The sequence below is a fragment of the Artibeus jamaicensis genome, unplaced genomic scaffold, assembly GCF_021234435.1.
Source record: "Artibeus jamaicensis isolate MK-2021 breed Jamaican fruit bat unplaced genomic scaffold, CSHL_Jam_final contig_490, whole genome shotgun sequence".
NCBI lineage: Eukaryota > Metazoa > Chordata > Mammalia > Chiroptera > Phyllostomidae > Artibeus > Artibeus jamaicensis.
The window spans coordinates 16225047-16249920 of record NW_026521861.1 but is presented as its reverse complement, the minus strand read 5'-3'; the positions used below and the strand labels follow the sequence as shown (position 1 = coordinate 16249920).

General features: G+C 50.5%; 1 protein-coding gene across 12 annotated transcripts in view; it reads left to right on the top strand.

The window, feature by feature from the left end:
• FGFR2 (fibroblast growth factor receptor 2) overlaps positions 1–24449 on the top strand; it is a 97425-nt gene extending 72976 nt beyond the window's left edge. For 8 of the 12 annotated variants that reach the window (XM_053668414.1, XM_053668412.1, XM_053668411.1 and 5 more), the window contains 9 exons: positions 2930–3080; positions 5894–6015; positions 7900–8010; positions 10741–10931; positions 15942–16064; positions 16604–16674; positions 18305–18442; positions 19914–20019; positions 22728–24449. In XM_053668414.1, the coding sequence (XP_053524389.1) occupies positions 2930–3080; positions 5894–6015; positions 7900–8010; positions 10741–10931; positions 15942–16064; positions 16604–16674; positions 18305–18442; positions 19914–20019; positions 22728–22892 (1178 nt within the window). In that variant the 3' untranslated portion in view covers positions 22893–24449. Of the gene's footprint in view, positions 1–2928; positions 3081–5893; positions 6016–7899; positions 8011–10740; positions 10932–15941; positions 16065–16603; positions 16675–18304; positions 18443–19913; positions 20020–22635 lie in introns of all 12 variants that reach the window. The other 4 variants (XM_053668415.1, XM_053668406.1, XM_037164859.2 and 1 more) reach the window with 2 other exon arrangements.
• The last annotated feature ends 425 nt before the right edge of the window (positions 24450–24874 follow it).

Sequence of the window (24874 nt, the reverse complement as noted above, 5' to 3'; positions counted from 1 at the left end):
TGCCAAATCAGTCAAGGGATTCGGGAACTCCTCGAGGGGCCCCGGTGCGGAGGGAAGATGCCGCGGCGGCGGCAAGACGAGATGCCGAGCCGTGGGAGAACCTCCTGCTGGCTGGACCTGCTGGCTGGACCTGCGCATGCGCTGCGGTTCGCAGGGGTGAAGAGAGAGCCGGTTGTACTTTACAGCCCCCGAGGGGGTTTTAAAAGCACAGTGAAAATGCATGGAGGTGAAATCAAGATCTACCTCCGTAGACAGGGTGATTGAATTCTGTAGTTTCTGATACTTGGGGCGTTTTCTTACCTCTTCCCCCTTGTTTCTGGGTGTGTGTGTTACAGAAGCTTTTTCCAGATTTTTTTCATTGAATGTACACCTGTATACTTACTCTGAACAAAATCTCCATAAGTAATCCTTTCCGTAAACACGATTTTTAAATTTTAATAATAATGACGGCAACTGCGTTTGTAAAGGTTTTCCATTACAGACTTCCATGGAAAAGCCCTGTTGAGACCCACGGTTGGGGGGAAGAGATGTATGTGTGGGAACTCTTGCCAGGGGGGTTGTGGGCAAAGACTCCTTTGGGGTCCTAGGCCTGCTGCAGAGCAGTAAACTTGCCACCAAATATTCAGCTTCTCTGTGCTCCCTCCGAGCCATGTTATTAGGACCTCCTGATGGTCCACCTTTGCTTCTGTACTGGGACCGTTCCCAGGTCCTGTGTCCCCTGGCTCCTGGGTTTGCTCTCTCATTCGCTGGAGCCCCTGCCTTCCCTAGCTGGGAGCAGAGGGCCTCAGCTCCCAGCCCAGCAAGGTGTGGCCCGTTCTGTAGCCACCTGCCAGGCCAGTGGGCCTTCTTTCCTCCCCATGGTGCACAGTGTGACGGCATCTCACAGAACAGGCCCGGGTTCTAGATGCTCCAGGTCCCCCAGAGGGAGGTACCATTATACAGACCCTTGAATCTGGGCAGCACGTGCTTCTACAAAGGTGCTAAGAAAAGTGATTGTGATGTTGGCAGCAAATGTTAACACAGCTCTTAGCCAGAGCCAGGCTCAGCACTAACCACCGGCGGTGTGACTGCATTTCACCCCACAGTTGCTGTGTGGGGAAAATGGCTCACTTCCCTGTAAACAGGCGAGGAATCTCGAGCTTTAGGGTGGTGAAGAGACTTCCTGAAGGGCTGGTCTCAAGTTCCCAAGAGTCAGAACTGGGGTGGGGTCCCCGACAGGCAGACCCATGGATGCCATTGGTCAGGATGCTGTCACCCGACGCAGTGTCCCATTCACAGTTACCAGAGGACACGCGTGGGCTGGTGGCTCAGCTGGGAGCCGTCACCGCAGTGTCCCCAGGCAGGGATCAGAGGTGCCACAAAGCTCTGCCTGGTGCACAGGGCAGAGATGAAAACCATGACCTTGATGTTTTTAACCCACTTGGGAATCCAGTATATTTTAAGCATACGCTCCTCCTTTTCTTCCCCCTGGAGACATTCCTCAGTTCAGATCTTGATTAGTCTAAAAAACATTTTCCTTAAAAAACTACTTTTTAGAAAACATGAAAGAGTTGTACGCATGGTAGTAAAATGTGAATGGCCCACAAAGTTCTGAAGTAGACGTATTCCAACCTCTCCCTCAACTCTTGATTTTAGTACTCAAACTGGTGTCCTCCTATTTGTAAAATGATTCCCCCGTGTATTCTCGGTCATCATTTCAGGTTTCCATTAATGGCAGCCTGGGTTTACGAAGGAGAGAATCAAGGTTTTCCGAATAGTGCGGTGTTCGCCGGGAAGGACAGGTGTCTGAGAAGGGTCCGGGCTCCACCTTGGGAAAGTTCATCATCAGTTTGCTTGTCTGCACTCAGTCTTTGCTCCTTGTGTTAAATGGGGTTTGTAGGCGCAGTTGGGGAGGCTGGTTGACCTTGGCCATCGTGCCGGGCACAGACCCAAGGTGGGCAGGTGAGCTGCTTTGACGGGTCCTGGTCAACCCCATGTTCCAACTCTCTTGGGCCAAAGTCCCATTCAGGGTTTACAGTCAGGTGGTGTGCAGGTGGCCCGGGATTGGCCCAAACTGTGCAGGGATCCTCAGAGGTGGCCCTCCACATGGTGGGCTCTGCACACGTTAGTCTTCATAGGAACCAGCCCAGGGGCGGCGGTGTATTCGAGAAATGACCGTGTTCCCAGGCACAGACTGGGATGGGTAAGGGTGAGCGAGACTCCTCGGCGAAGCCCCCGCGAGCCGCCGGGTGTGAGAGCAGCTTTCCTGGGTGGTTGTGAACAAAGATGTACTTTTCTTTCCCTTGACTCTTCGTCCCACGTGTCCAGTCCACTAGTTTCCGAAACCGAAGTTGACAAGAGGCCGTCGATTTTTCACTCAGTGGGTTGGATATCCACCAGTTCCCGGAAGGACTGTGGAGAAGCAGGGCCCCCACCCTGTGCCTGGGTCTCAGTTGACCTTGAACAAGGAGGCACTGGGAGCTGCCGGAGTGCCTTTCACATTCAAATCCTGCTTGGAGTTGGTTCTTGGAGCTGTATCGTCCAAAGGCTTTTATGGAATTCCGCAATCAGTGGTCCCCGGGGAGATTGAGTATCTGGGGCTCCAGCACAGGTAGTACCAGGGGCAATAGCGAAGCCTGTGGGGCTGTCTCTAGTCCTGAGTGATGTCTTACAGAATCAGGACAGAGAGCAGGCATGTTTTGACCCAGCTCTGTGTACAGGTGTTTGAAAGCCTGGGCTTAGGAACACGTACCTTGGATGAGTTTGTCCGGCGTAGATGGGAGGGCAGAAGAGTTGGAATCCGGTGCTTTTGGTCTTCCGTGTGTGACTTCGGCCAACCCCCGCTTGTGTTCCTTCCTAAGAGCTGACCGTCTGGCTGGGCTCTGGCCGGCATCCAGCCTTCTCAGGTGGAGCCAGGATTACATCTGCGTCTTTGTGTTTTGTATCCAGGTTTCTGCTGAGTCCAGCTCCTCCATGAACTCCAACACCCCGCTGGTGAGGATAACAACACGCCTCTCGTCCACAGCAGACACCCCCATGCTGGCGGGGGTCTCTGAGTACGAGCTACCGGAAGACCCGAAATGGGAGTTTCCAAGAGACAAGTGAGTACAGCCGTGGGCACCTCCCTCCCCGAGTGGATGGAGCCTCAGGTGTAGATGGGGGTATCAGAGTGACGTTTCCTACTTAGGACCCCGAACTGCAAAGGGCGTGCTGTGAGGATGTCAGAAAAGGGGAGGTTATAATTCTAAGTAACCAGCTCTCAGGAAAGAATCGATTCTCTCTTTTCTTTTTAAATAGTTTTTAACACAGGAGCTTCTAAGGCATGGCTGGTCCCCCGACAGGATGGCACCTTAATGAGCGTTTTGTTCTTGTTAACTTTCTAGATAATTCAAACCCAGTCACTTTGACTAAAAGTAAGGTTATCCCATTTATTAAAAAGTTCTGGGATTCCACCTTCAGGTTACTGAGGACATGACTGTACTGTTGTTCATTTCTTTGGAGAAAGTAGGTGAAGAAATCAGCCGCCTTACGAATCTGCATCCAGTGTGCTGTTTTTAGTGGTTATTAAAGTGCTTTTGGGCTGAAAAGCTTCAGACATGATACCTGACATTGAGTTTCCTGTGATCCTAACGGTTTCCTTATTGGATGATATGGGGGGTGTCCCGATCATGCTCAGCCCCAGCGTGGCCACCTGGGCTTTGCTGACGATGGCATCAGAGGGAACTTCTTCTCTCTCGGTCTGGCTTTAAGTTCAGGTGCTTTGGGCCCAGGTTACCTGATGCTTGTGGCCTGCATTGCTATAAAGTGAAGGTCACGGTTCAGCCTTCCCAAGACCGAGTGCAGTTCTCAGCTCCCATGAGCGCGTGTCTCCTTAGGTATCGGTAAGCTGTGATCTCTGAACCGCGGACCGCAATGAGATGGTGGTGCTGGGCATAGGGTCAGTGGGAAAGATCTTGGGTTCCCAGCCTCTGTCTTCTAGGCAGGGACCAACACCCAGGCCCACCTTCTGAAACAAAGTCCCCTGATCACTGAAGGGTCGGCCGTCTGCTCTCTTCTGGGAAATTCTGGTGGTAATTAGAGTCCGAACAGCTCACAGGCAATGGAAGGTGGAGGCTGCTGACTCCACACCTGCGTCCAATCAGCTGGAATAAGCTCTCGACTTGCTGACGTCCACCTACTCTGTCTGGCCATTCGTGGTAGCACCCTGAGACTCTGTCAGAGTGTTTGATGACTGTGGACGAACTCATACACAAACCTGGAAATCCTACAGAGACACGCTTCTCTAGAGCCTGGCTGATGAGCTCGGGAAGGCTCGAGGTAGCTTCTGCGGCCCTCGTCATTTTGATTCACTCGGCTGCACACCAGTGTTTGTCCCCCGGCAGCCAAAGCAGGGATATGAATGTGCACCATAAGCTGGAACCAAACAATCACACAGATATCACTGCTGTTAGAGTGCTGACGGAGGTGATGTCCAGTTTATGTGTGTGCTCTAGTGAAAACACCATTCATCCATCCACCTATTCATTCATTCAGGACTTGTTTACTGAACATTTGCAAGGGGGAAGAGGAAGACATAAGGAATGGTTTCTTTACCTGTAGAATGTGGAGGGAGAGAGAAGGGGAGTGTATCACATGAGCCCTCCTGGCTCCCTGGTTTGATTACACAAGTGGGCAGGTTCTTATTCACATTCCTGTGTGTGTAAGGTTGGGCTGGGAACTTCGACCGCATCGTAAGAAACTGCAGCTCTCAGGCTCAGCCTGTGGCTTTTGCCACCTGTGACACCGCCATCAACAGTGGGAGTCTTGTATGTGCCGAACTGTTCGCTCCCACTCGAGGGGACCCCAGGTGTGGAAAGTCTGAGTGCGAAGCATTTCCACACAGTGTTTAGCGCACACGTAGGTGGAGCAGGTTTCTAATGAATGAAGGCTATTTAGCAGCAGTTTATTAGATCGGAGGCAGAAGTTACACAAAGAAAGGATTGTTATGCTTGTAGTAGCAGGGCAGTGGGACCTAAATTAGCCATTTTTCCAATGCAAATGTTTGTTTTCTGCCAAGACATTAAATTTAATTTTAGTTCAGTGTAGAAATGCAATGACCTCAGCACTGTATACGTTGTCCTCGGTTTTTGCTCAGCTTTTGCAAACCCCAGTGTACTTACCATAAATACTATTTATCCTGAGGTCAGTTCAGTACTTTGCTTAAGTGAAAAATCACATTCATACGTATTTCAAAGACTGCCTCGTTCTTTTGGTTTCTGTGATGCCCAAGGACAAGATATGGCTATTAACAGGATGTGTGGAGAGCTTCTGAGTTTAGAAACTTAGTTTGTTTTGTTCACTTTGGATTTTCCTTATTATTAATTTTGGGTAGTCATAAGGATTTCTGGATTGTTTTGTTTAAAAAAATTCCCCCAATTTTTCAGATTTTTTTTCTTGCCATTAATGAAAAATTAGAGATTCCTTGAAATGCATTTAAGATTCATGTCCTGTATTTTGGCTGCGGAATGTGACCGTAAAACCCATTGGTATTTGAATAACAGTGATTTTAAAGACCAAAAAAAATAAGAACAGCTTTAAGGTTTTCCTCGAGACATTCTGAACTACAAATATTCAGTATAACAAGCTCTTCCTTGTTAGCACGTAGGAAAGCTGACTGCCTCATCAGCAAGGATACCTTCCGTAAAGAAAATAAATTCAGAATACAAGAGTGGAATTGAATAGCGGCTCCACCAGTAATTGGCATTCTCTTAAACGTCACTAAGAAAATACTCAGGCGTGCGTGTATCCCACATCTCATTAGTTCCATATGATAAATGCCCCGTGCTCTGCAAGCCTCTGAAAGATTTTTATGTTTAGTTCCCTTGCTGCACCCTTCCCCAGAGGTCGTGCGCTAACTTCCTATTCACACATCCAGGCTGACGCTGGGCAAACCCCTGGGGGAAGGTTGCTTTGGGCAAGTGGTCATGGCCGAAGCAGTGGGAATCGACAAAGAGAAGCCCAAGGAGGCCGTCACTGTGGCAGTGAAGATGCTGAAAGGTGCGTGGGGAGGGGGTGGGTGGGAGGAGGGGCGGACGGGGGTGGGGCGAGGGCGGAAAGCCTTATCAAGAATGTTCCTTTTGTGGCCTGTGAACTCTGTCGTGGCAGGGGGTCAGAGAGCACATAGTTGACCCAGGGGTTTTCAGTATAAATCAGCATCTTGGACAGACTATTTATCTTGAGCTGCATGCACTTTTAAAAAAAGAAAATCCCATTTTGTCAACGTGGTAGCCGACTCGGTGGTTATCCTTCAGCTCCTTGCGATTCTTTATTCCCTCCCTACAAGGGTGGGGCAGAAGTAGGCTAAGGGTCGTTTGTATGGGAAATAGGACAATACTTAATAAATAGTAGTGCAAGAATGAACTCTATGTTTCACGTATGCACAACTGTAGCCCTACATTCCCCCACCCTGTGTTTGCATGTGCTTAGAAAATACCAGCTGGTTAATCGAGATGAGCATTATTAGTACGTGGGTTTCTGGACTCAGGCCTTCATTGATGAGCTGAGGACACTTGGCTATTTTGGAGGGAGCGAGGAGGCTTAGGGAGAAGAGATCACACCTTACCTTCTCTTTCAAGGGAGGAGCGGTCCGGGAGGGTCAGCCTGGGAGGGGACCTATGGGATTGTCAATGGTGCAGAGCCTTCTGGGACGTGGAAACAAGTTCCCCTGTCCCATGGCCTTCCTGGGAATCTGCACATTTCTGAATTCACCCATCCAGCCCTGCACCATCCGCGTGTCCAGGGAGTGGCAGCCCCTGGCCATGAACCAGGATTGGGCAGGGGGTGGCCCAGGCTTCCTGTCTGTTTCAGCACAACTTCTGATTTGGGCTGTGAAGCGCAGCGCTACCTGGGGACACAGCAGAAAGGGAGGCCTGGGAGGTTTTTTTTTTCCCCCTGTTCCACCTGGGCCAGCCTTCCCTGTTAGGATGGAGAAGGACATTAGCCCCGGAACCTGGAGGAGAAAACACCCTGAACCGAGTGTTGTGAGCACAGGCGGGCCTTCCCCCGCACGGCAGGAGCGCAGGTCTCCCCTCAGCCTCCAGTCAGTCCTGCTGCTCTGCCGTTTGTGACCCTCAAAAGCTTCCTGCCACACGGCTCGTAGCCGTGCCTGCATCTCACTGTTTAGGCAGCCCAGAGTTTTCCATGTTGAATTGGCTCCAAGGGAGGCTCATGGGAACAGTCTTGTCACCTTTTAGAAGCTCACGGTGAGCCCAGGACCTCAGCCATTCCTGCTTGAGATGAGCGAGCTGAGGTTTATAAAGCTTGAGCATTTTGGAGATGGACGTCACGGGCCTTCACACACTCAGGACATGCCTATGCATGGTGTGCACACACACGCTTTTGTACACAATTGTGGGGTTGCCCCCCCCAAACCCATCTGTGAATGCCCCCGAGGGCCTGTGTGGGCCAGAGTTAGTGGTCCTTGGTCTGGGAAGCTCTTAGCGATGCGAGATACCTCGTCTTCCCCTCCAGATGTTCTCACGGCTACTTTCAGGCCCTGGGAAGTTCGACTCAGTTTTCTGAGGCATCTCAGGTCTGCCGGAGGATGGAATTATTTCACGATACAGTTAAAATGCCCCACATTTGTGAGATTTGCTGGAAAAGAATTGGCCTTAACCTCAGAGGCCTGTATTCATTCCAGTTCTGACATGTGACCCTGTTGACCCCAAATTAGCGGCTTGACACGGGGCAGGGCACTTCCCCGTCTGGGCCTCTGAGCCCGACCCATGAAATGAGGGAAATGGTTTGGAAAGTCCTCTGGTTCTAACATTCAATTTCCTGCTGTTGCAACCGAGTGCTGGGCAGCTCGCAGCGGTGGCCGGCGGGGTAGGGGACGCGGGTTTGGGGGCGCGCACTGATGGTCCCTGTACACGATGCTCATAGATGATGCCACGGAGAAGGACCTCTCTGATCTGGTGTCCGAGATGGAGATGATGAAGATGATTGGGAAACACAAAAATATCATAAATCTCCTGGGAGCCTGCACTCAGGACGGTGAGTAGGAGGGAAGATGCTCTCGTCCCGATTCTCCACGGGTCAGGGTTGACGTCATCGGGAGGAGGGTGGGACGTCTGGACCTGCTCCCAGGGCACCTCAAGTGCATCTGCTGGGTCGGCCAAGAGATCCGTTTATTTTTTTCTGTAACATAAAAGACACGTTTTCCATTTTTACCAATAACTTTGTTAATTTGGATATTTTGAATATGTCAGCTGTCTCCTGCTGTTGACTTCTAGTGGGGAGAGGCCAGGGGGGCTGATAAATTCCTTCCAGTGGATAAAACAGCCCCACAGCAAAGAGTTATTTGGCCAAAATGTCAGCAGTACCGAGAAACTTTGCAAACCACTTTTGAGACGTTCCATCGTGTCAGAAACTGTCTCCATACACTGCACAAATCCTTTTTTGCATTTCAGTTGCATTTTTCCTTTTTTTGAAATTAAGAAAGTATATTATGCCAACTATGTTGAGTGTTTTCTTTCATCTTCAATGTTAAAATGGCTGCCCCCCCCAAGTCACCAATTTTGATAAGTTTTTAAAAAATGCACGCCAGTATGACAGCTGTCAGGATACAGTCTATAACAAATTGTTTCACATGAAGTCACAGACCACTCAGGACCTGCTGAGCCATCGTAGGGGGGAAAAAACTAAACAAACTTTTTGGCCAACCCAATATAAATTCTCTTCCGGCTCTTCCTAGGAAGATGTTCCTGGCCCGGGACACAAAGGGGACTTTGGGACCGTACCTGGGGGGGCAGGGGAGAGGTGGGTGTTTGGTGACTTTGGATGAGAGGGTCCTTGGGACTCTGCTCTGTGCAGGGCCCGACCCAGAGGGTGTGGGGAAAAGGCGGTCTCCCGAGGTTTCTGTGTGGTGAGTGCTAGGAGGAATGTCTCAGAACAAGGTCTTATGTTTTGGTTGACAAGTTCTCTAAAACGGGGACTGAGGGAGCCTGGTCCTGCCGTGGGGAGCAGATGCCCGGGCTCCCTGGACAGCTGAGAAGAGGGGAGAGGAATGAAGGGACACATTGTCCTCCTCCGGGGCAGAGAGCCCCTGCGTCCCTCATCGAAGGGCTAATTGGCGCTTTGGGAATCCGTTTGGCGATAATGAATAAACTTGAAAGTGCCTCCCTTCGCCTCAGCAGGTTCTCTTTGAGGTCTGTACCCGGGGTCGGGGGAGTTTGCCTGTGGAGGGTGGTTGTAAATATTTTCGGCTCTGTGGCCGCTGCTGTAGTGTGAAAGCCACCACAGAAATGAGTGGGCCTGGCTGTGAGCCAGAACAATGTAATTACAAAAACAGGCGGCGGGCAGGATTCGGCCTGTGGGCCGCAGTGTGCCAGCCCCGGTCTGTGGCACAGATGGAGGAGTTGGGTGCACGTGGGTGTACAAGGAGTTGTGCGTGGGAAGGCTCATGGTGCACAGGGATGGCCAAATCTGGAAGCACCCTGTCGGGGTGGGGGGTGAGCCCGCAGGGTGTGTGTGTGATGGGCAGACAGCAATGCCATCAGAGGTGCTGCAGGTTCGACTCCAGGCCACCGCAGTGAAGCGAGTGACGTGGATATTTTGGTTCCCCCATGCATATACACATTCTGTTCACACTACACTGTAGCCTGTTAAGTGTGCAGTAGCACACAGTGGTCTGTACTTTCATTGAGAAATATTTTATTGCTGAAAAAGGCCAGCCATCATTTGAGCCTTCAGCGAGTTGGAATTTTCTTGCTGGTGGGACTGGCCGGGCGCTGGTGGCTGAAGGCTGGGGTGGCGGCAACTTTTCCTTAACATCGGAAAGTAATGAACTTCACCACACTGATGGACTCTGCCTTTCACCTGAACACTTAGAAGCCGTTGTAGGGCTATTAATTGGCCTAATTTCCATATCGTTGTGGCTCAAGGAAAACAGAGGGCTGGGCAGAGGGGAGGGAGCTGGGGACTTGGCCAGTTAGTGGAGCCATTAGAACATACACAGCACTTAGTAACTTTGCCACCTTATGTCCCAGTGGTGCCCCGAACCATTATACTGGCAACATCAAAGCTTACTGCTCACAGACCACCACGACAAATGTCATCGTAATGAAACATTTGAAAATGGCAAGGATTCCCAAAATGTGCTGCAGGGAAGCAAATTTATTGGAAAAGTGTTGCTGGTAGACTGGCCCCATGCGGGGTTGCACCTACCTTCCATGTGTGAGAAAGCACAGTATCTGTGAGGTGCCGTCCAGGGCAGCTCAGCAGAAAGCGAGGGGGGCGCCTCTGCAGCTTCAGAGGGTTGGGGTGGATTTAGCTTCATCAGCCTCACTGGGTTGCAGAAGGAAGACGTACAGGGGAAGGTGGCGTAGAGCGATACACCTTTACTATTCATCTATGAGATTAAAATGATACACTGTTTATTGACACATACATGCATGTACAGTAGTTACAATGAGCTGGAAGGAGCAAATGTACGCTAGCCACTGCTTTCCAGTGGACACAGGTGTGAGAATGGAAGTGACTGGTAAAAGATGCTCAGTGTCTCTGGTTCCTTTCTCTTGACCAGTTGTCAGCTCTCGTTTTGGGGAGATTGGAAAGCAGGTGTTCTATTGGTGTGTGCTTTGCTGAGTGTTTAAATGAAAACAAGCCAAAAGCAAAACTGTTCTGGGTTGTAGTAACTGTCAAACTGCTCTGCTGAGCTGGCCGAGGGCAGATTCTGGGGTCTCTGCCTTACGGAGCTTGTCTCGCACCCGCCTCCCACCACAGGGCCGCTCTACGTCATAGTTGAATACGCCTCAAAGGGCAACCTCCGCGAGTACCTCCGAGCCCGGAGGCCGCCCGGGATGGAGTACTCCTATGACATCAACCGGGTTCCCGAGGAGCAGATGACCTTCAAGGATTTGGTGTCATGCACCTACCAGCTGGCCAGAGGCATGGAGTACCTGGCTTCCCAGAAAGTGAGTTCTTCACACTCTCCTCGGTTGGGTGGATTCCAGTGTACAATGTCTTTGAAGAAAACAGGCAATTTGAACGTGCTCATTTGCAAAAATCAAGTCCTTGCCTATCTTGTGCAACCTGGAAAATACTGCTTGCATCAGCCACATCAGGGTTAAAAGCCGGAGCAGCCCCGCAATCCTTTAGTGACACTGCAGAGCTGAATAGATGCCTTTTCTCTGAGACAGGGCCAGGCTTGACCGGCCCAGGAGTCAGCCCTCCGGGTAGAGAACAGCTGGTTTAGGGCACGCTGCCTTTAGCTCTTCTGGCTTGGGGGCGTTATTTGTTTCATGGTTATTGAGATTTGGGCTATAGAAGTCTGGTGTTGCACCCAGGACTTTGAGTCTGAAATATGCTAAAAAATAAAGATCAAGAGAAGGGATATTTTAGACACACAGAGTCCTGGGTTTTAGCTGGGTTTATTTTGTCTGATTTAGCAGGATGACCCTCTGCGGGCAGAGGTGGGCCGGGTCCCCTGAGGTGAACCCCCTGCATTCCAGGAATGCCACTTGCAGTGGAACTCCAAACATCTGAGTTATTCCGAGAGCAGTTAGCCAGGTGCCCACATGTCCTTGGGGGCGTTTAGGATGACTCGAGACATATTGTCAGCCCTCCTTTGGGTGGGTGGGGGGTTGCATAGCCACCTCCTTGGGCTCAGCTGGAGTCCCCTCCTAAATGCACTGCAGCCTCAGGAATTCCTTAGGTCCCCGAAGAAGAGAGGGGGCGTGGACCTGCTGTCACCTGGGGGCCAGGCTGGGTCATGGCCATGGCAGTCATGAGTGAGCAAGGCAGCCCTGGCCAGATCACACCGTGCATGGGGATAGGGTGGGGGCGGGGCTGTGCCTCAGCCCCTGCTGCCTGTGGCTGCATAGGGATGTGGCGGTAGGGGCCACACGTTCTGTGTCCTGTGTGGGTTTGGTTTTTTCACTTTCAAGGGAGTTCGGAGTTTTCCCTGTAAAGTCTCTCAGTGGATAGTTATTAGGGAGCGAGGACCTGTGGGTGCCGGGGGGGGGGGGGGTTTGCCTTGGGAAAGGCCTTTGGCACAAGGGAACAATCAGATCCAGAATGTGGGACATGTGACCAGACATGGCTTCAAATGTCAGCATCACAAAAGACAAAACATGCTGGGGAGATAGTTCTGGAGGAAAAGACAACTGCATGTCCATGAGTGATCGTGGACTTGGTCCTGTGTGGGGTGGAGGTGGGGACACAGCTTTTATGAACGACGTTTAAACAGGGGAAATCTGAACACAAACCGTGCATTCGGTAACGTGATAAGTCCGGGGTGTGGAGACAGTGGTATCGTGTTCAGGTAGGAGATACGTGCTCAGGTATGTGGGTAGGAGATACGTGCTCAGGTATGTGGGTGTGAAGCATCAGCGAGGAGTGCAAGCCCTTTTAATGGTTCACCGTAAAAATGTGTGTGTGTGTGTGTGTGTGTGTGTGTGTGTGTGTGGTGGGGTTGGGTGAGGAGAGAGAAAGAGCAAGTAAGCAAGGTGCTGCTATGGATGCAGGCAGGCAGGGGGCTGGCCTGACCATTTTAGTAACCCTCAGCGAATTCTCCTGAGCTTCCTGATTCAGATGCCTCGGGCCCTAGGTCAGGCCCTCATGTGAAGTGGCCGGGATGGACGGAGGCCTTGACCTCGTAGAGCAGGGGCCACGGGTGCCAGCAGGAGAGACCAACCATAAAAGTGGGAATAAAACAAGGGTATAAAAAGCTGAGAAAAGCTCTTTGGAGGAAGCCGGTGGCATGGGCTTGGGAGCAGTGGGCAGGCAGGTGGTTCGGGAGGGAAGCTGGCTGGTGGGCACTCCTGCCGAGGAACCCGTGTGCTGGGACAAGGGAGCAGCGGGGAGGGCCTGAGATGTGGCAGGAGATAGACAGGGAACAGATCACTGAGGGTCCGAGAGGCCCAGGCCAGGACTGTGGATGGCCCTCTTTGCACTGTGGGAAGCCTCCCAGGGGTCGTGCTGTAGGGCTTGCTGAGCGCTCCAGGCACAGCTGGTTGGAAGCTCCCAGGGGGTGGTGGGCCAGGGCCGTGGCTCCAAAGACACTGGAGAAGTACATTGATTTAGGGAACATTTTGTTCTCGGGATAGTTCATGGATTGCTTAGATAGGACAGGGAGAGAAACGAGTTAAGAATGACTCTTGTGTTTCCAGCTTGAGAACTTGGGTGGTGGTGCGGCTTGTCAGGATGAGGAAGAGATGGGGGGTGGGGGCGGGAATTGGCCGGAAGAGATGGTATTAGAAATGTAGATGTGTGTTGTTTATAACACGTCTGAGAATCGCTCAAGGGCAGGTGTTGACCAGGAAACTCCAGGCTGCCTGTCAGGAGCCAGTGGAGGAAGGTGAAGTTTAGAGCCCTGGGAACAGAGGAGGTTGTTTGAAGGGGGTGGGGAGATGGGGACTTTAAGTCTGCAAAGTGGCTGGTCGCCTACCTGGCCTTTGGTCCTCCATCCACCACCCTTCTCCCCAGCACCAATCCTGTTCTCAGGTAATCCTTACCTGCCTCTCTGTAGCCTGAGGGGAGGACCCCTGAGATGCCCTGGGATGCCCTGGCTTTGCTCACTAACAGGAGGGGGATGGGAAGAAGGGCCAGTCTTGTTTGCTTAGGGCTTTGGTGGGTTCCAAAGGCCCTGGCTGATGGCCTCCTGCAACTTAAGGACCTAGAACAGGTTTGAAGTGGTGGGTAAAGATCTTAATGGTCCCTGGAAAGGGAACCAGCTTCCACAAATGGAGGGCTTATTCCGGGAGGTGGCTTGTGTAGACACAGGAAGGAGTCCTGGCCTCCCCACACCCATTGCCTCCCAACGGGTGGTGATGAAGCCTGATAGAGACCGAATCTGAAAGGAAAGGGCAGAAAATGACAATAAATTAACCCGGTGAGTGAGCTCTCTGGCTCCTTACTGGGGGAGTGTGATTGTGAATTCAGCTCAATGGGTCAGCTCCACAGTGGAGAGCAACTTGGATTTCCGCACGGGATGGGAATTTGGCTTGACTTGGTTTTCCTTTTCTTGGGTTTGGTTCCAAGTCCGCCCTGGCTCAGCCCAGAGGGTGGGCTTTGGCGTTTCTTAGCATCCTGGGATGCAGGAGGTGGGTGCTCGATTGGTCCTCGCTGAAAAGAGGCTGGAGGTCGCTGTCGCGTCTGAGTGGAGCCCTAACGCATGGTTAGAGTCCAGCGCATTGGGGGCTGGATTCTACCAACCACACGCTTGCCACAGGCACAGAGCTGGTGTCGGCAGGGAGCTCCCTGCCCAGAGAGTTTGGTGCAGGGCGTGGAGGTTCAGTGTGAAGAGGCCTCCAAAAGCAGGAGTGGGGTCCCCGGCGGCAGCTGGGGGCTGTCACGTTTCCTGCTTCTGTTCTGGTTGGGCACAGCATGCCGGTGGGGCTTTCTGCTTTCCCTCTTCTGATCTTAGCCCACCACACGGGGGGCCACGGACGCATGTAAGATGAGAAAATGTGGGGTGAGGTGCGCAGGCAAAAATTCCTGATTTCTGCTTCAGAGAGAGCTGGGCTTGCTCCTTGTCTAATTGGCCATTTCCCAGAGTGCCCATCAAAACAGTGGGCCTTACTTGACTCGCCCAAAGGGACTCTCCTGCGTATGATCGTTCTTGCTGGGGGCCTGTGTAGAAGCACTTGCTAGAGATGTTTGTTCCCTTGTTTATTTATACCTTTTCCAAAGATGGGGGCAGTGATTGGGGTCCCTTGTCACCACACATCTGATGAAATCTTGGACCAGAATTACAGTGCCACTAAAACGCAGAGAAGGCTGTCAGAGCATATCGTTTGCAGAAAGGCAAAACAAAGGTGTAAAACCAGACCTTTCTGAGGCCGAAGAGTGGGTGTCGGGACTGTAACTCAGCTTCCATAGCAGGCTTTCCCACCTCCCCCGCCCCGGGTGTAGCAGATAGGCACTGTGAGGATGTGGACAGACAGGCCTCGGCCGTGACACAAACCAGGACAGGACACGGTCGGTTCTTTCAGAAACGCCACTTGTAGGGTAACCTTGAGGTACAGTGGAGCTGAGTTCGGGCACAGGGGGACCTGTTCGGTGGGCAGGGTGGCCATCTGTGGGTGTGAGGGGCCTGGAATCAGCAGTGGCCATGCAGTGGACAGATCGGAGAGGCGTTTGTGGGTGGAAGTCAGCAGAACGTGGGAGGAACGTGTACAGGATTCTGGTACCCACCTCTCTGACTGAGAGAGTTCAAGAGGGGAAGAATTAGGGTTGTGGAGACCTTGAATTTGAGGTGCCAAAGGGACAGCGATGTGGCAGTGCCCCATAGCCCTGGGTCGCAGGAGAGAGGGGTCATAACTGAGAGAGGGATTTGCATATCTTTTGTACATATCTAAGAATTGAAGCCTTGAAGACGTGTGGAAATGCACAAAATTGATGGGATAGTTCTATCTTGGAGGACAGAGGAAGTGAGGAGGTGGCCAAGGAATCCCACAAGGTGGGCAGAGAACAGGGGTGGGATGGAACTCAGTGGGGGGACAGTTTTCAAAAACGAGCAGGAAGTCAGTAGTGCCTGAACCTGCCGAGAGGATGTTTGGGTCTGACCGGAAGCGCTTCAGCAGCTCGAGGAGGGGCAGGGATGGGCCCAGGTGGGACGCTTGAGGGGTGGCCAGGAAGTGAAGACCAGTGATGCTGGGCCTCAGCCAGCTCTTTGGAAGGTTTGGACTTGGAGGGCAGGAGAGTGAGTGTCGGAGAAAAGATTTCAGGATGGTAACCTGGTAGAGATTCTGTACGAGGCGCGCCCGTGGCATGGGTCGGCCACCAAGAAGAGAATGTGGTTACTTAGTTGGCCTGTGCTCTTTGAAAGGATTAGGGCCTTGGTTTTTTAAAATTTATTTTTAATTCTAAAAGAAATAAGAGTTTTTTGACTTAAGATGGTATAAGAAATGTATACTTCTTTTTTTTCTTTTTGAAGTAATTTAAAATGAGTCCCCCTCCCCACCCCCCCTGCTCCATTTCAGTGTATTCATCGAGATTTAGCCGCCAGAAATGTTTTGGTAACAGAAAACAATGTGATGAAAATAGCAGACTTTGGACTGGCCAGAGACATCAACAACATAGACTATTACAAAAAGACTACCAACGTAAGTCTGTGGCAATGATAAGGGGGGAAGAGGGGTACAAAAGGCAGAGGACGGATGTTCAGAGCTAGAAGCACTGGCAAGGGCCCCTTCCTCTGCCCTTCATATCTATTCTTTCACCTTTACTCTTCCCAATAGGCAGATTCAGGCTGTATTTAAGAACCTTTTCATGTCCTCGAAACTGTTACCTACAGAGTTATTGGCAGCCTCTGGGACCTTTGTCAGGCTGTCAGGCACTTTCCCAGTGAATATTAGAGCTTGAGAGTTTCTGGGCCAGTTTTTGTCTAGAAGTTGGTCAGGGTGTGTCTGCATACCAGGGAGATTCATGACACTGAGGATCCATGGCAGTAAATGACATTTTAAAAGTGTGCCCGAGTCTGGGCGTCTCACAAATGACATGTTGGAGCTCATGTCTGCTCTGACCACTGATGAGGGAAAATTATTAGTGTCAGCTTTTAAAGCAGGGCGCAGGCCAGTGGAGCCTGCCCAGGTAAACTGATTTCAACACGCTACTGTTTGTTTCATTTCTTCCGCATGTGCAGGGGCGACTTCCAGTCAAGTGGATGGCCCCAGAAGCCCTTTTCGATCGCGTGTACACGCACCAAAGTGATGTGTGAGTAACTCCCTTGCCCCCGGCTTCTCCACTGGGTCGAGTCTTTGCCTTCTCTGGTGCCTGCTGCGTCTGCACGTTCACAGAAGGTGCAGGGGCTGCCGTGGAAAGGGCGGATTTTATGGTAGGCTGGGAACCAGTGCTCTGTTACTAATCTGCCCGACCTCAAAGCACATGGGACGAGAAAGCGCTCGGCTCCTCATGTCCGAGAGGAAGTCCCTCCCCCTTGAACTTGTTCATGATGTGCAGCTACAAGGCTGCTGTCTAATTTGCCAAGCTGTTGGCATGTTCTTCACTCCCCTCATGAAGGGTTCCTGACACTTTCCCCCAGGAGATGGTTTGTAAAGTTGTCCCCCATCCCAGGCTTGTCCTTGGAGGCGGTGGCTCAGTGGGACATGGTGCTGCTCAGGTGGTCTCTGCAGGGCCCGCTCGTACTGTGTGTCCTCGGAAAACACTCCGATCTTGTCTTAGCCTCCTGGGTCCTTACAGAACTGCAGTGAAAGTGACACACTGTTTTTATTATGATGTCCTGAAGTGTGCCGTCAGGTCAGGCTCCATCTGGGGTTTGGGGACAGTCGATCCGGGAGTTCGGTTGAAAGGTGTTACCGGGGCGGGAAGCTGGGTGAAAGCTACAGAGGCTCTTCTCTGTACTGTTTTTGCAAGTTTCCACGAGCTTATACTTATTCCAAAATAAAAAGTTAAAATCAGTGGAGCTATTTTCTGAGTGAGCGGGCAGATTCTGGGGCTCAGCACAGGGCCCCTCTGGCAGGAGGGTGTTACCGGGCCTGTCCTTGCAGTGAGCATACCCCTGCATGTGTGCCCTGTCCCTGCTTTGGCTCTGCACAAGCTGGGGACAGTTCCGTGTCAGAAACTCCTTTGCATAGAGTCCGTCAGGGTGCGTGTCCAGAGCCACAGTGACGTAGACAGATGCAGGATTCTTGGCGTGAGCACCCCAGGATTGCAGCCTCCCGAGTGAGGCTCGGGAAGTCCAGCCGTGGCTCCCTGCAGGCCCAGCTGCACATCGAGCCCCGGGAGACGCTCTAGTTCCTGCTGCAGGAAACTCCCCTGGGGCCCGGGGCTCCTCCGTCCCAGCCCCCGGGCCGACTCCCTGCTGGACCTCAGGAAATCCGGAACCTCGGTGCCCGCGGGTGCTCCACCGGCCGCGCTGGGCATCTGTTACCCCACAGAGTTAGCGTGCTGGCTTAGTTTTGCCCTTCCTGGTAGGGCACAGCCCTGGGGTCAGGCACACAGGACAATGGAAGGGCTGGCCAGGAGCTTAGGAATTGAGACTTTCATGTTGCTAACACTGCATTTGAAACGAATACCTGAGAGTGACAGAAGGAGCCCCCCCACCCCCAGCTGTCCCAAAACTCCACCAAAAACAGAAAAATGACAGTTTACCATCACTCGTCTATTATCTGTTGATGGAAAATTCCGTTGGAACATCCTCAACGTCTTGTTTTGGAGATGGTCTGTGGGGACAGGAAGGGGCATCTGGGGTGACCTGCAGGTGGGCACAGGTCCCAGGCCTTCAAACACACGTAGCGACGGGCATTTTCTGATTAATGGGGAGCGCCTGGCTTTCGGGGATTCTGGTGGGTTAGTAACGCTCTGTTCTCCCCCTTCTTTGCAGCTGGTCCTTCGGGGTGTTAATGTGGGAGATCTTCACTCTCGGGGGCTCGCCGTACCCAGGGATTCCCGTGGAGGAACTTTTTAAGCTGCTTAAGGAAGGACACAGGATGGACAAACCTGCCAACTGCACCAACGAGCTGTAAGGGCCTGTTGTCTGTCCCGAGGTGCCGTGGGCCCACCGCACCCATCATGCTTCTGGCTTCTGTCCGTTTTTTAAGGCCCCGATTTTCGAAACATGCTGTAAAAAGAATCACTGAGGCTTTCTGGGCTCAGTCCCAGAACTGAGATAGACAGCTACACTGATAGCCACGCCGCTCGTTCTGAGAGGAGGAACATCATTCTGAGGTGTATCCAGTGGGCTTTAAATCCCAGAGGTTGTCAGGCTGCCCGGCCAGGGCCCCCGACTTCACAGAGAGATCCGGGTGACCTGCTTGGGCCATTGTGCTGTGCCTTGCTGTTGGCTCCCCTCAGGGTGACAGGAATGTACCTCTAGCCCTCCCTCACACACAGGCCAGAGGGGCTGCCCAGCGGAGAGTGGGATCAAAGAACTGGCACAGCCTCTCGTCACTGGTTTTGCAGCCCCATCACAGCGCATCGAGATCAGGCGCTTCTGCAGCCTCTTTGTGACCAGTGGGAACTGGTCTTGCAGTATGGCATTGACCACATTTCTTCAGAGCCAGTGCACAAGTGCCTGGTGACCTATGGTGTGACCCACATTTTAATGCAGAGACTCAAAAATTTGACCAGGTGCCGTCCTTAGAGAGCCAGATCTGACTATTACACTGTGGGCCATGTTCTAGAAAAATCTACCCCGCACTGTCAGCAGAGTTATGTTGTGTTGGTGATATGTGTTTCATGCAGCAAAATAGATGTTTTGAAAAGGGCTCTGTCCTCCCTCCCCACTGAGACTCACTAGGAAGAGGGATTGTCCCGGAGCCTGCGGCGTGTTGTGTACCATTTCACGGGGATTTTGTGTCTGTAATCCCAGGAGGGCTGCTTGGTGTGCAGTGGACGTCTGATGAATGGCCACGTTTTATAGCATGTTATATAAAGGCATTTATTGTGCTCCTTGTCATTCCTGTTGCCTTCTTTCTAATATAGGAGGTCTGTGGAAACCCATAATCAAGATAAGGCCTGGGAACTTGGGTCTATCTGAGAGTTAATCAGGAAGTTAATGGGCAGCCCAGTGATGGCAGATTAATTCAGAAGAACCTTACCTTAAAGTTGTGGTTTTCAAACTTCATTAAAAAAAAAAAAAACTGAGGGAGCTTTGTCCACTAGAATTGTTCAAGGAAAACCCAAAGTATTAGGCACAGATCCTAGAAATCTCCATGATACTGAAAACACAGGGACCTGCCTTTCTTAGTGGTATAGGCCCCTGCCTTGGACATTTCAGGTAGAGGTGTTTTTGTAAATCAAACTGCCTTTTAGAGAAACCAAGGAGTGACTATTTCAGGAGAGCAAATAACCCCCTTCTAATTTAGTTGCCTGGAAGTTCTGATACATATTTGTAATTTAGAGCACTTCTCTGGATTGCCTATTAAAGTTGGCTGAGAGCCAGGAACCTGGTACTTACAAAATTAATTTACCCAGGGAATCCGCTTCCCCAGGTACATGATGATGAGGGACTGTTGGCATGCGGTGCCTTCCCAGAGACCGACGTTCAAGCAGTTGGTCGAAGACTTGGATCGAATCCTCACTCTCACAACCAACGAGGTACGATGCTCCTTCCAGAAGCCCAGGCTTCTTGCTGGGGAACCAGGTTGACTTTGTACAGGCACAGTCCCCCACTGGAGTCTGCAGCGAGGTTGATCATTTTTCCATGGGGGTCAGACAGAGTTAAACTATGTGTCCTTCCCAAATCCTGGTTTTTCTCAGAACTGCGTTTTGAGAGTTCTGACTCACGAAACCAGAGACCGGGGGCCCTACGTGAGGCTGCCCCTGACCGTGGCTTTCGGGTGGGCCCAACCCAGCATGCAGACATGTGTAGGCGAGCAGGGAGGCAAAAGAAATGTCCAGCTGCAGGCTTGGGGCGTGCGTGGGAAGGAGCTTGGGTGGATTCTGGTCATCAGCGGGGGAGCCGCCGATGTCCGGCTATCGATGAACTTGGATGGCACTGAGGTCTGGGCCTTCTAGCATCCATACGACATGTGGCCTGGGCAGCCTCCATCTGCGTGCCTGTGACTGACTGTGCAGCATTTCTTACAGTGAGTGACGTCTGTGGCTTGACGTCTTTTTACCTTTTGCTAAAATTTTTATTTTCTAGAAAATAAGTATAATCTATCCCAGCTGTCACTCACTGTCCGAATTCAACCGTTTGCACAATGAGTAGATTCTGTGACCGAGGCAAAAGCGTGACCTGAGCAGGAGGGATGATGAGCCCACGGAAGTGACAGAGAGACCCCACGACAGAGAGGAAGCGTTAGTGAATGAGTCTGAGACATGCAGTGAGGATGCTGAGGGTGTTCCTTCAAACAGGAAAAAGCCCAAACCAACCACAGTTGTCCTGAACAACAGCAAAGGTTTACACTGCCTGAATATTTTAGAAAGACAATAATACATTTGATTTCTTTTTTGAATAATGCCTTTAATAGTTGTAGAGGGATTTAAAAAAATAATCAAATGTTGTGATATGAAGCCATAAGCCAGCACCATTATCCCGTGAGCCTGACCGTGGCTGATAAAGGGAGAGATTGCATTTAAATGAATACAGCTGACCTTCCGAAGTTGAAAGGAAAGGAATAGTTCAAGGGGGGAAAAATCAACTTTATTCTTCTGCCAAAATTGTTGTTTCTAGTATAAGTTCCTTTAACCCTCGACTTGGAATTCACTGATATTCCTATCAGATCTGAACATTTATGGCTTCATTTGGAGACAGGGAAATCACTCAAGCTCCATTTTAATGATCTTACGTCCATGCTCAATGCTATATATTTATATGTTTACATTTAAAGTGGGCCCGTTCATACTGAAATTTACATCCAGCGCCCTCAAATAAAAAAGCAGAATGCCATATTGTCTAACGGATATAAAAATCGAAGTTTCTTTCCTTCTGAAAATCACTACCATATGCTCAAGAAAAGTGGTTCCATTTAGGACAAAATTTCATTTTTATCATTGTAAGCAAAAAGTATTCTTTGATGTGGCGGGCGTGTTTGTTTCCAGTTGTGTGGTTCATGCTGATGTTGTTGGAACTGACACCTCCTCCATTCTCGGAGGGGGACTCTTTCTCTTGCCAACCCTGGTGATAAATTATAGTGGGTTTTTTTGTCTTCTCAGATGTACAGGGGCCAACATTCTGTGGGCTCAGTTCTGATAGTGCTGCGGCTGGCCGCGCTGTGCTCTGCACTCTCTGCCCCACGGTTGGCAAAGCTGTGCATCCGAGGATGGTCGTTGGCGTCCTGGGGTGGGAGCCAAAGACCCCAAGGCACTAGCCCCAGGGAGGCAGTGAGACCCCGAAGCTCCCTGGTTTAGAAATCTTTTTGTAGTTTCACAGGAAGGGTCTGCAGACCTTTTCTGTGAAGGGCCAGACAGTAAATATTTTCAGATTCGGGGGCCATATGGTCTGTGTCGCAATGAGTCGACTCTGCTTTTGTATTGAGGAACCGCCACAGCCAGCGTGTTAACGAATGTGTCTGTGTTCTGGAGAGGGCTTGATGGGCCCTTGTGTTTACATTTTATGTGGATTTTGTCATTTTACATAATTTTAAATGCCATGAGATATTCATCTTCTTTAGATTTTTTTTCCCCCGACCACTTAAAAATGTTAAAAACCACTCTTAGCTCATGGGCCATCCTCTATTTTCCTAAACTTTTATTAACAGTCCTTTGTGGATTTAATATACAAGAGGGTATCCAAGGTTTTTGTGAACCTGTTTACATTTCGAACTCAGAGAGCTTCTGAGAGTAATGAATTACATCTGTGAAATTACCCGCTGAATGAAGACATATTCCCCTTAAATTATCCTAGAAACTGCAATAGTAAAATGTAACTCATAAAATAAATATTTGGGGTCTAAACTATTTAAAGGGTCCTGGGATCCCACTCTTAGACTTTCCATTGTGCTGGGGCTCGAATTTGAACCCTGTGCTCCAGCCGGGGGCACCTACAGGTCAGCCAGGTGCCTGCTTGTCCACAGTTTGTCCGAGATGGGTTGTAAAGAAAAAGGCAGCTTGGAGTAAACGGGGGTGGGGTGTCCGGGAGGGCTTGGTGCAGCCAGGGTGGGCTGGGTCTCTAAACCCTCAAGGGGGTGCCCCGGTCCGTCCCACCTCCCATACCAGCATCTCAGGGGCCTGTGTTTGAAATAAAACGTCTCTCTTCCCTTCTTTCAGGAATACTTGGACCTCAGTCAGCCTCTCGAACCGTATTCACCTTGTTATCCTGACCCAAGATGAAATAAAACGTCTCTCTTCCCTTCTTTCAGGAATACTTGGACCTCAGCCAGCCTCTCGAACAGTACTCACCTAGTTACCCTGACACAAGGAGCTCTTGTTCTTCAGGAGACGATTCTGTTTTCTCTCCGGACCCCATGCCTTACGAGCCATGCCTTGCTCAGTTCCCACATATAAACGGCACTGTTAAAACTTGAGTGAGCTTGTCCCCCACCCCCAGCCCCCCTGCCCCAAGCGGGCAGCCCCAGGAACCTAGCCACACTGAGCAGGGAGGCCAGTGCATCCAGGAGCTCATTGTCTCCACTTGTATATATGGATCAGAGGAGTAAATAATTGGAAAAGTAAGCGGCGCACATGTAAAGAGTTTATACAGTGGGAAACTTGTCACCTTCAGTAGGAGAAGAGGAATGTCTCTGGGGCGATGGACTGCCATGGGCCACCACGCGCGCACGCCTGTGACCCGCTGTGGGTACTGGCTGTGGACCAGCCGGACTCAAGGCAAACCTGTGTTTTGCCTGCCTTGTGAATTTTGTAATAATTGGAGAAAATATATGTCAGCACACACTTACAGAGCACAATTGCAGTATATAGGTGCTGGATGTATGTAAATATATTCAAATTATGTATAAATATATATTATATATTTACAAGGAATTATTTTTTGTATTGATTTTAAATGGATGTCCCAATGCACCCAGAAAATTGGTCTCTCTCTTTTTTTTTAAAAAAAATAGCTATTTGCTAAATGCTGTTCTTACACAGAGTTTCTTAATTTTCACCAGGCAGAGGTGGAAAGTACTTTTGCTTTCAGGGAAAATGGTATAACATTAATTTATTAATGGATTGGTAATATACAAAACATTAATCATTTATAGTTTGTGTGTTTTTTGTAATTTAAGTGCATTTCTATGCAGGCAGTGCATAGGACTAGTTAATCTGTTGCTTGGACTTAACTAGTTATCAGATCCTTTGAAAAGAGAAATATTTACAGAATATGACTAATTTGGGGAAAGTGAAGTGTTGAATTGTGTTTAAACTCTGCTGTTAACGATTGTTCGGGAACCACCTACGTGCCCGTGTTAAAATAAGTGGTTCATCAGCTGTTCTGTGTTGATGTGCAGCTCTCTCATTGGGCCCCTCTGACCTTTAACTGGACTTCCCAAGACAAATGGGACCAGCGCTCTCTTAAAAAGATGCCTTAATCCATCCCTCAAGGATGGACCTTAGTGGAGACGATGGCGGAATGTACTTCTCCTCGGCAGCTGGCCTTCTGCCCCGGAGTTGCACAGTAATCAGATTAGCCTGTTCCCTTCACTGCGCTTTGGTAATGGCTTCCAGATTTATTGGCCTTGGAGAAGCCTTTTAGCATCTTCACGACTCATCATAGAAAATTGAAACACTGAGTTCTTCTGCTGATAGTTTGGGGGATACGTCCGTCTTTTTAAGGGATTGCTTCCGTCTGCTGCTGGCGGAACCTCACCAACAGACCCTGCCGGACACCGGCGTTGGACAGAGCAGGACAGAGCAGGGCCGTGCTCGTTCTGCCTGGAAGGACTGCATTTTGCTTCCAAAACACCTGCTCACTTTGCTGTTGCCCGCGCACCACAAAGGCAGAATACACTGACTTTACGTGTCAATGAAATTGGAGAAAGTATTTAATAAAACCTGTTAATTTTTATACTGACAATAAAAATGTTTCTACAGATATTAATGTTAACAACACAAAATAAATGTCACGCAGCTTATTTTTTTAACCCTCGTGTCTCACCCAATGGTTTCCTGTGCTCAGAAGTGTGGGCTCGGTGCTGTCTGGTGTGGTTGCAGCAAAGGCAGAGCTGGGGAGCACGCGTTCGGTACAGACGGGTGACTTGCCAGAGCGGTAGGCACGGGCCGAAGTGCCTAGGATGTGTGGGCTCTGCGGGAAATTGGAGGGGGATGGTTCAAACCCTGGCTTGGTTGCTTGCGGGGGCTGCGGGGGCAATAGGCAAGAAATGGTGTGGGAGAGACTCTAACCAGGAGCCACTGTAAAAGAGTGGGGGGTCTGTGGAGGGGGGGGCAATCGGAAGATCCTGATCCTGGGGACCTTGAAATCGTTCAGTGGGCTTCCTTGCTTCCAAATTTCAAAAACACAACTTCAACAAATTCTAAAATAATTGCTTGTTTCCGTGCCGCCGAGAAT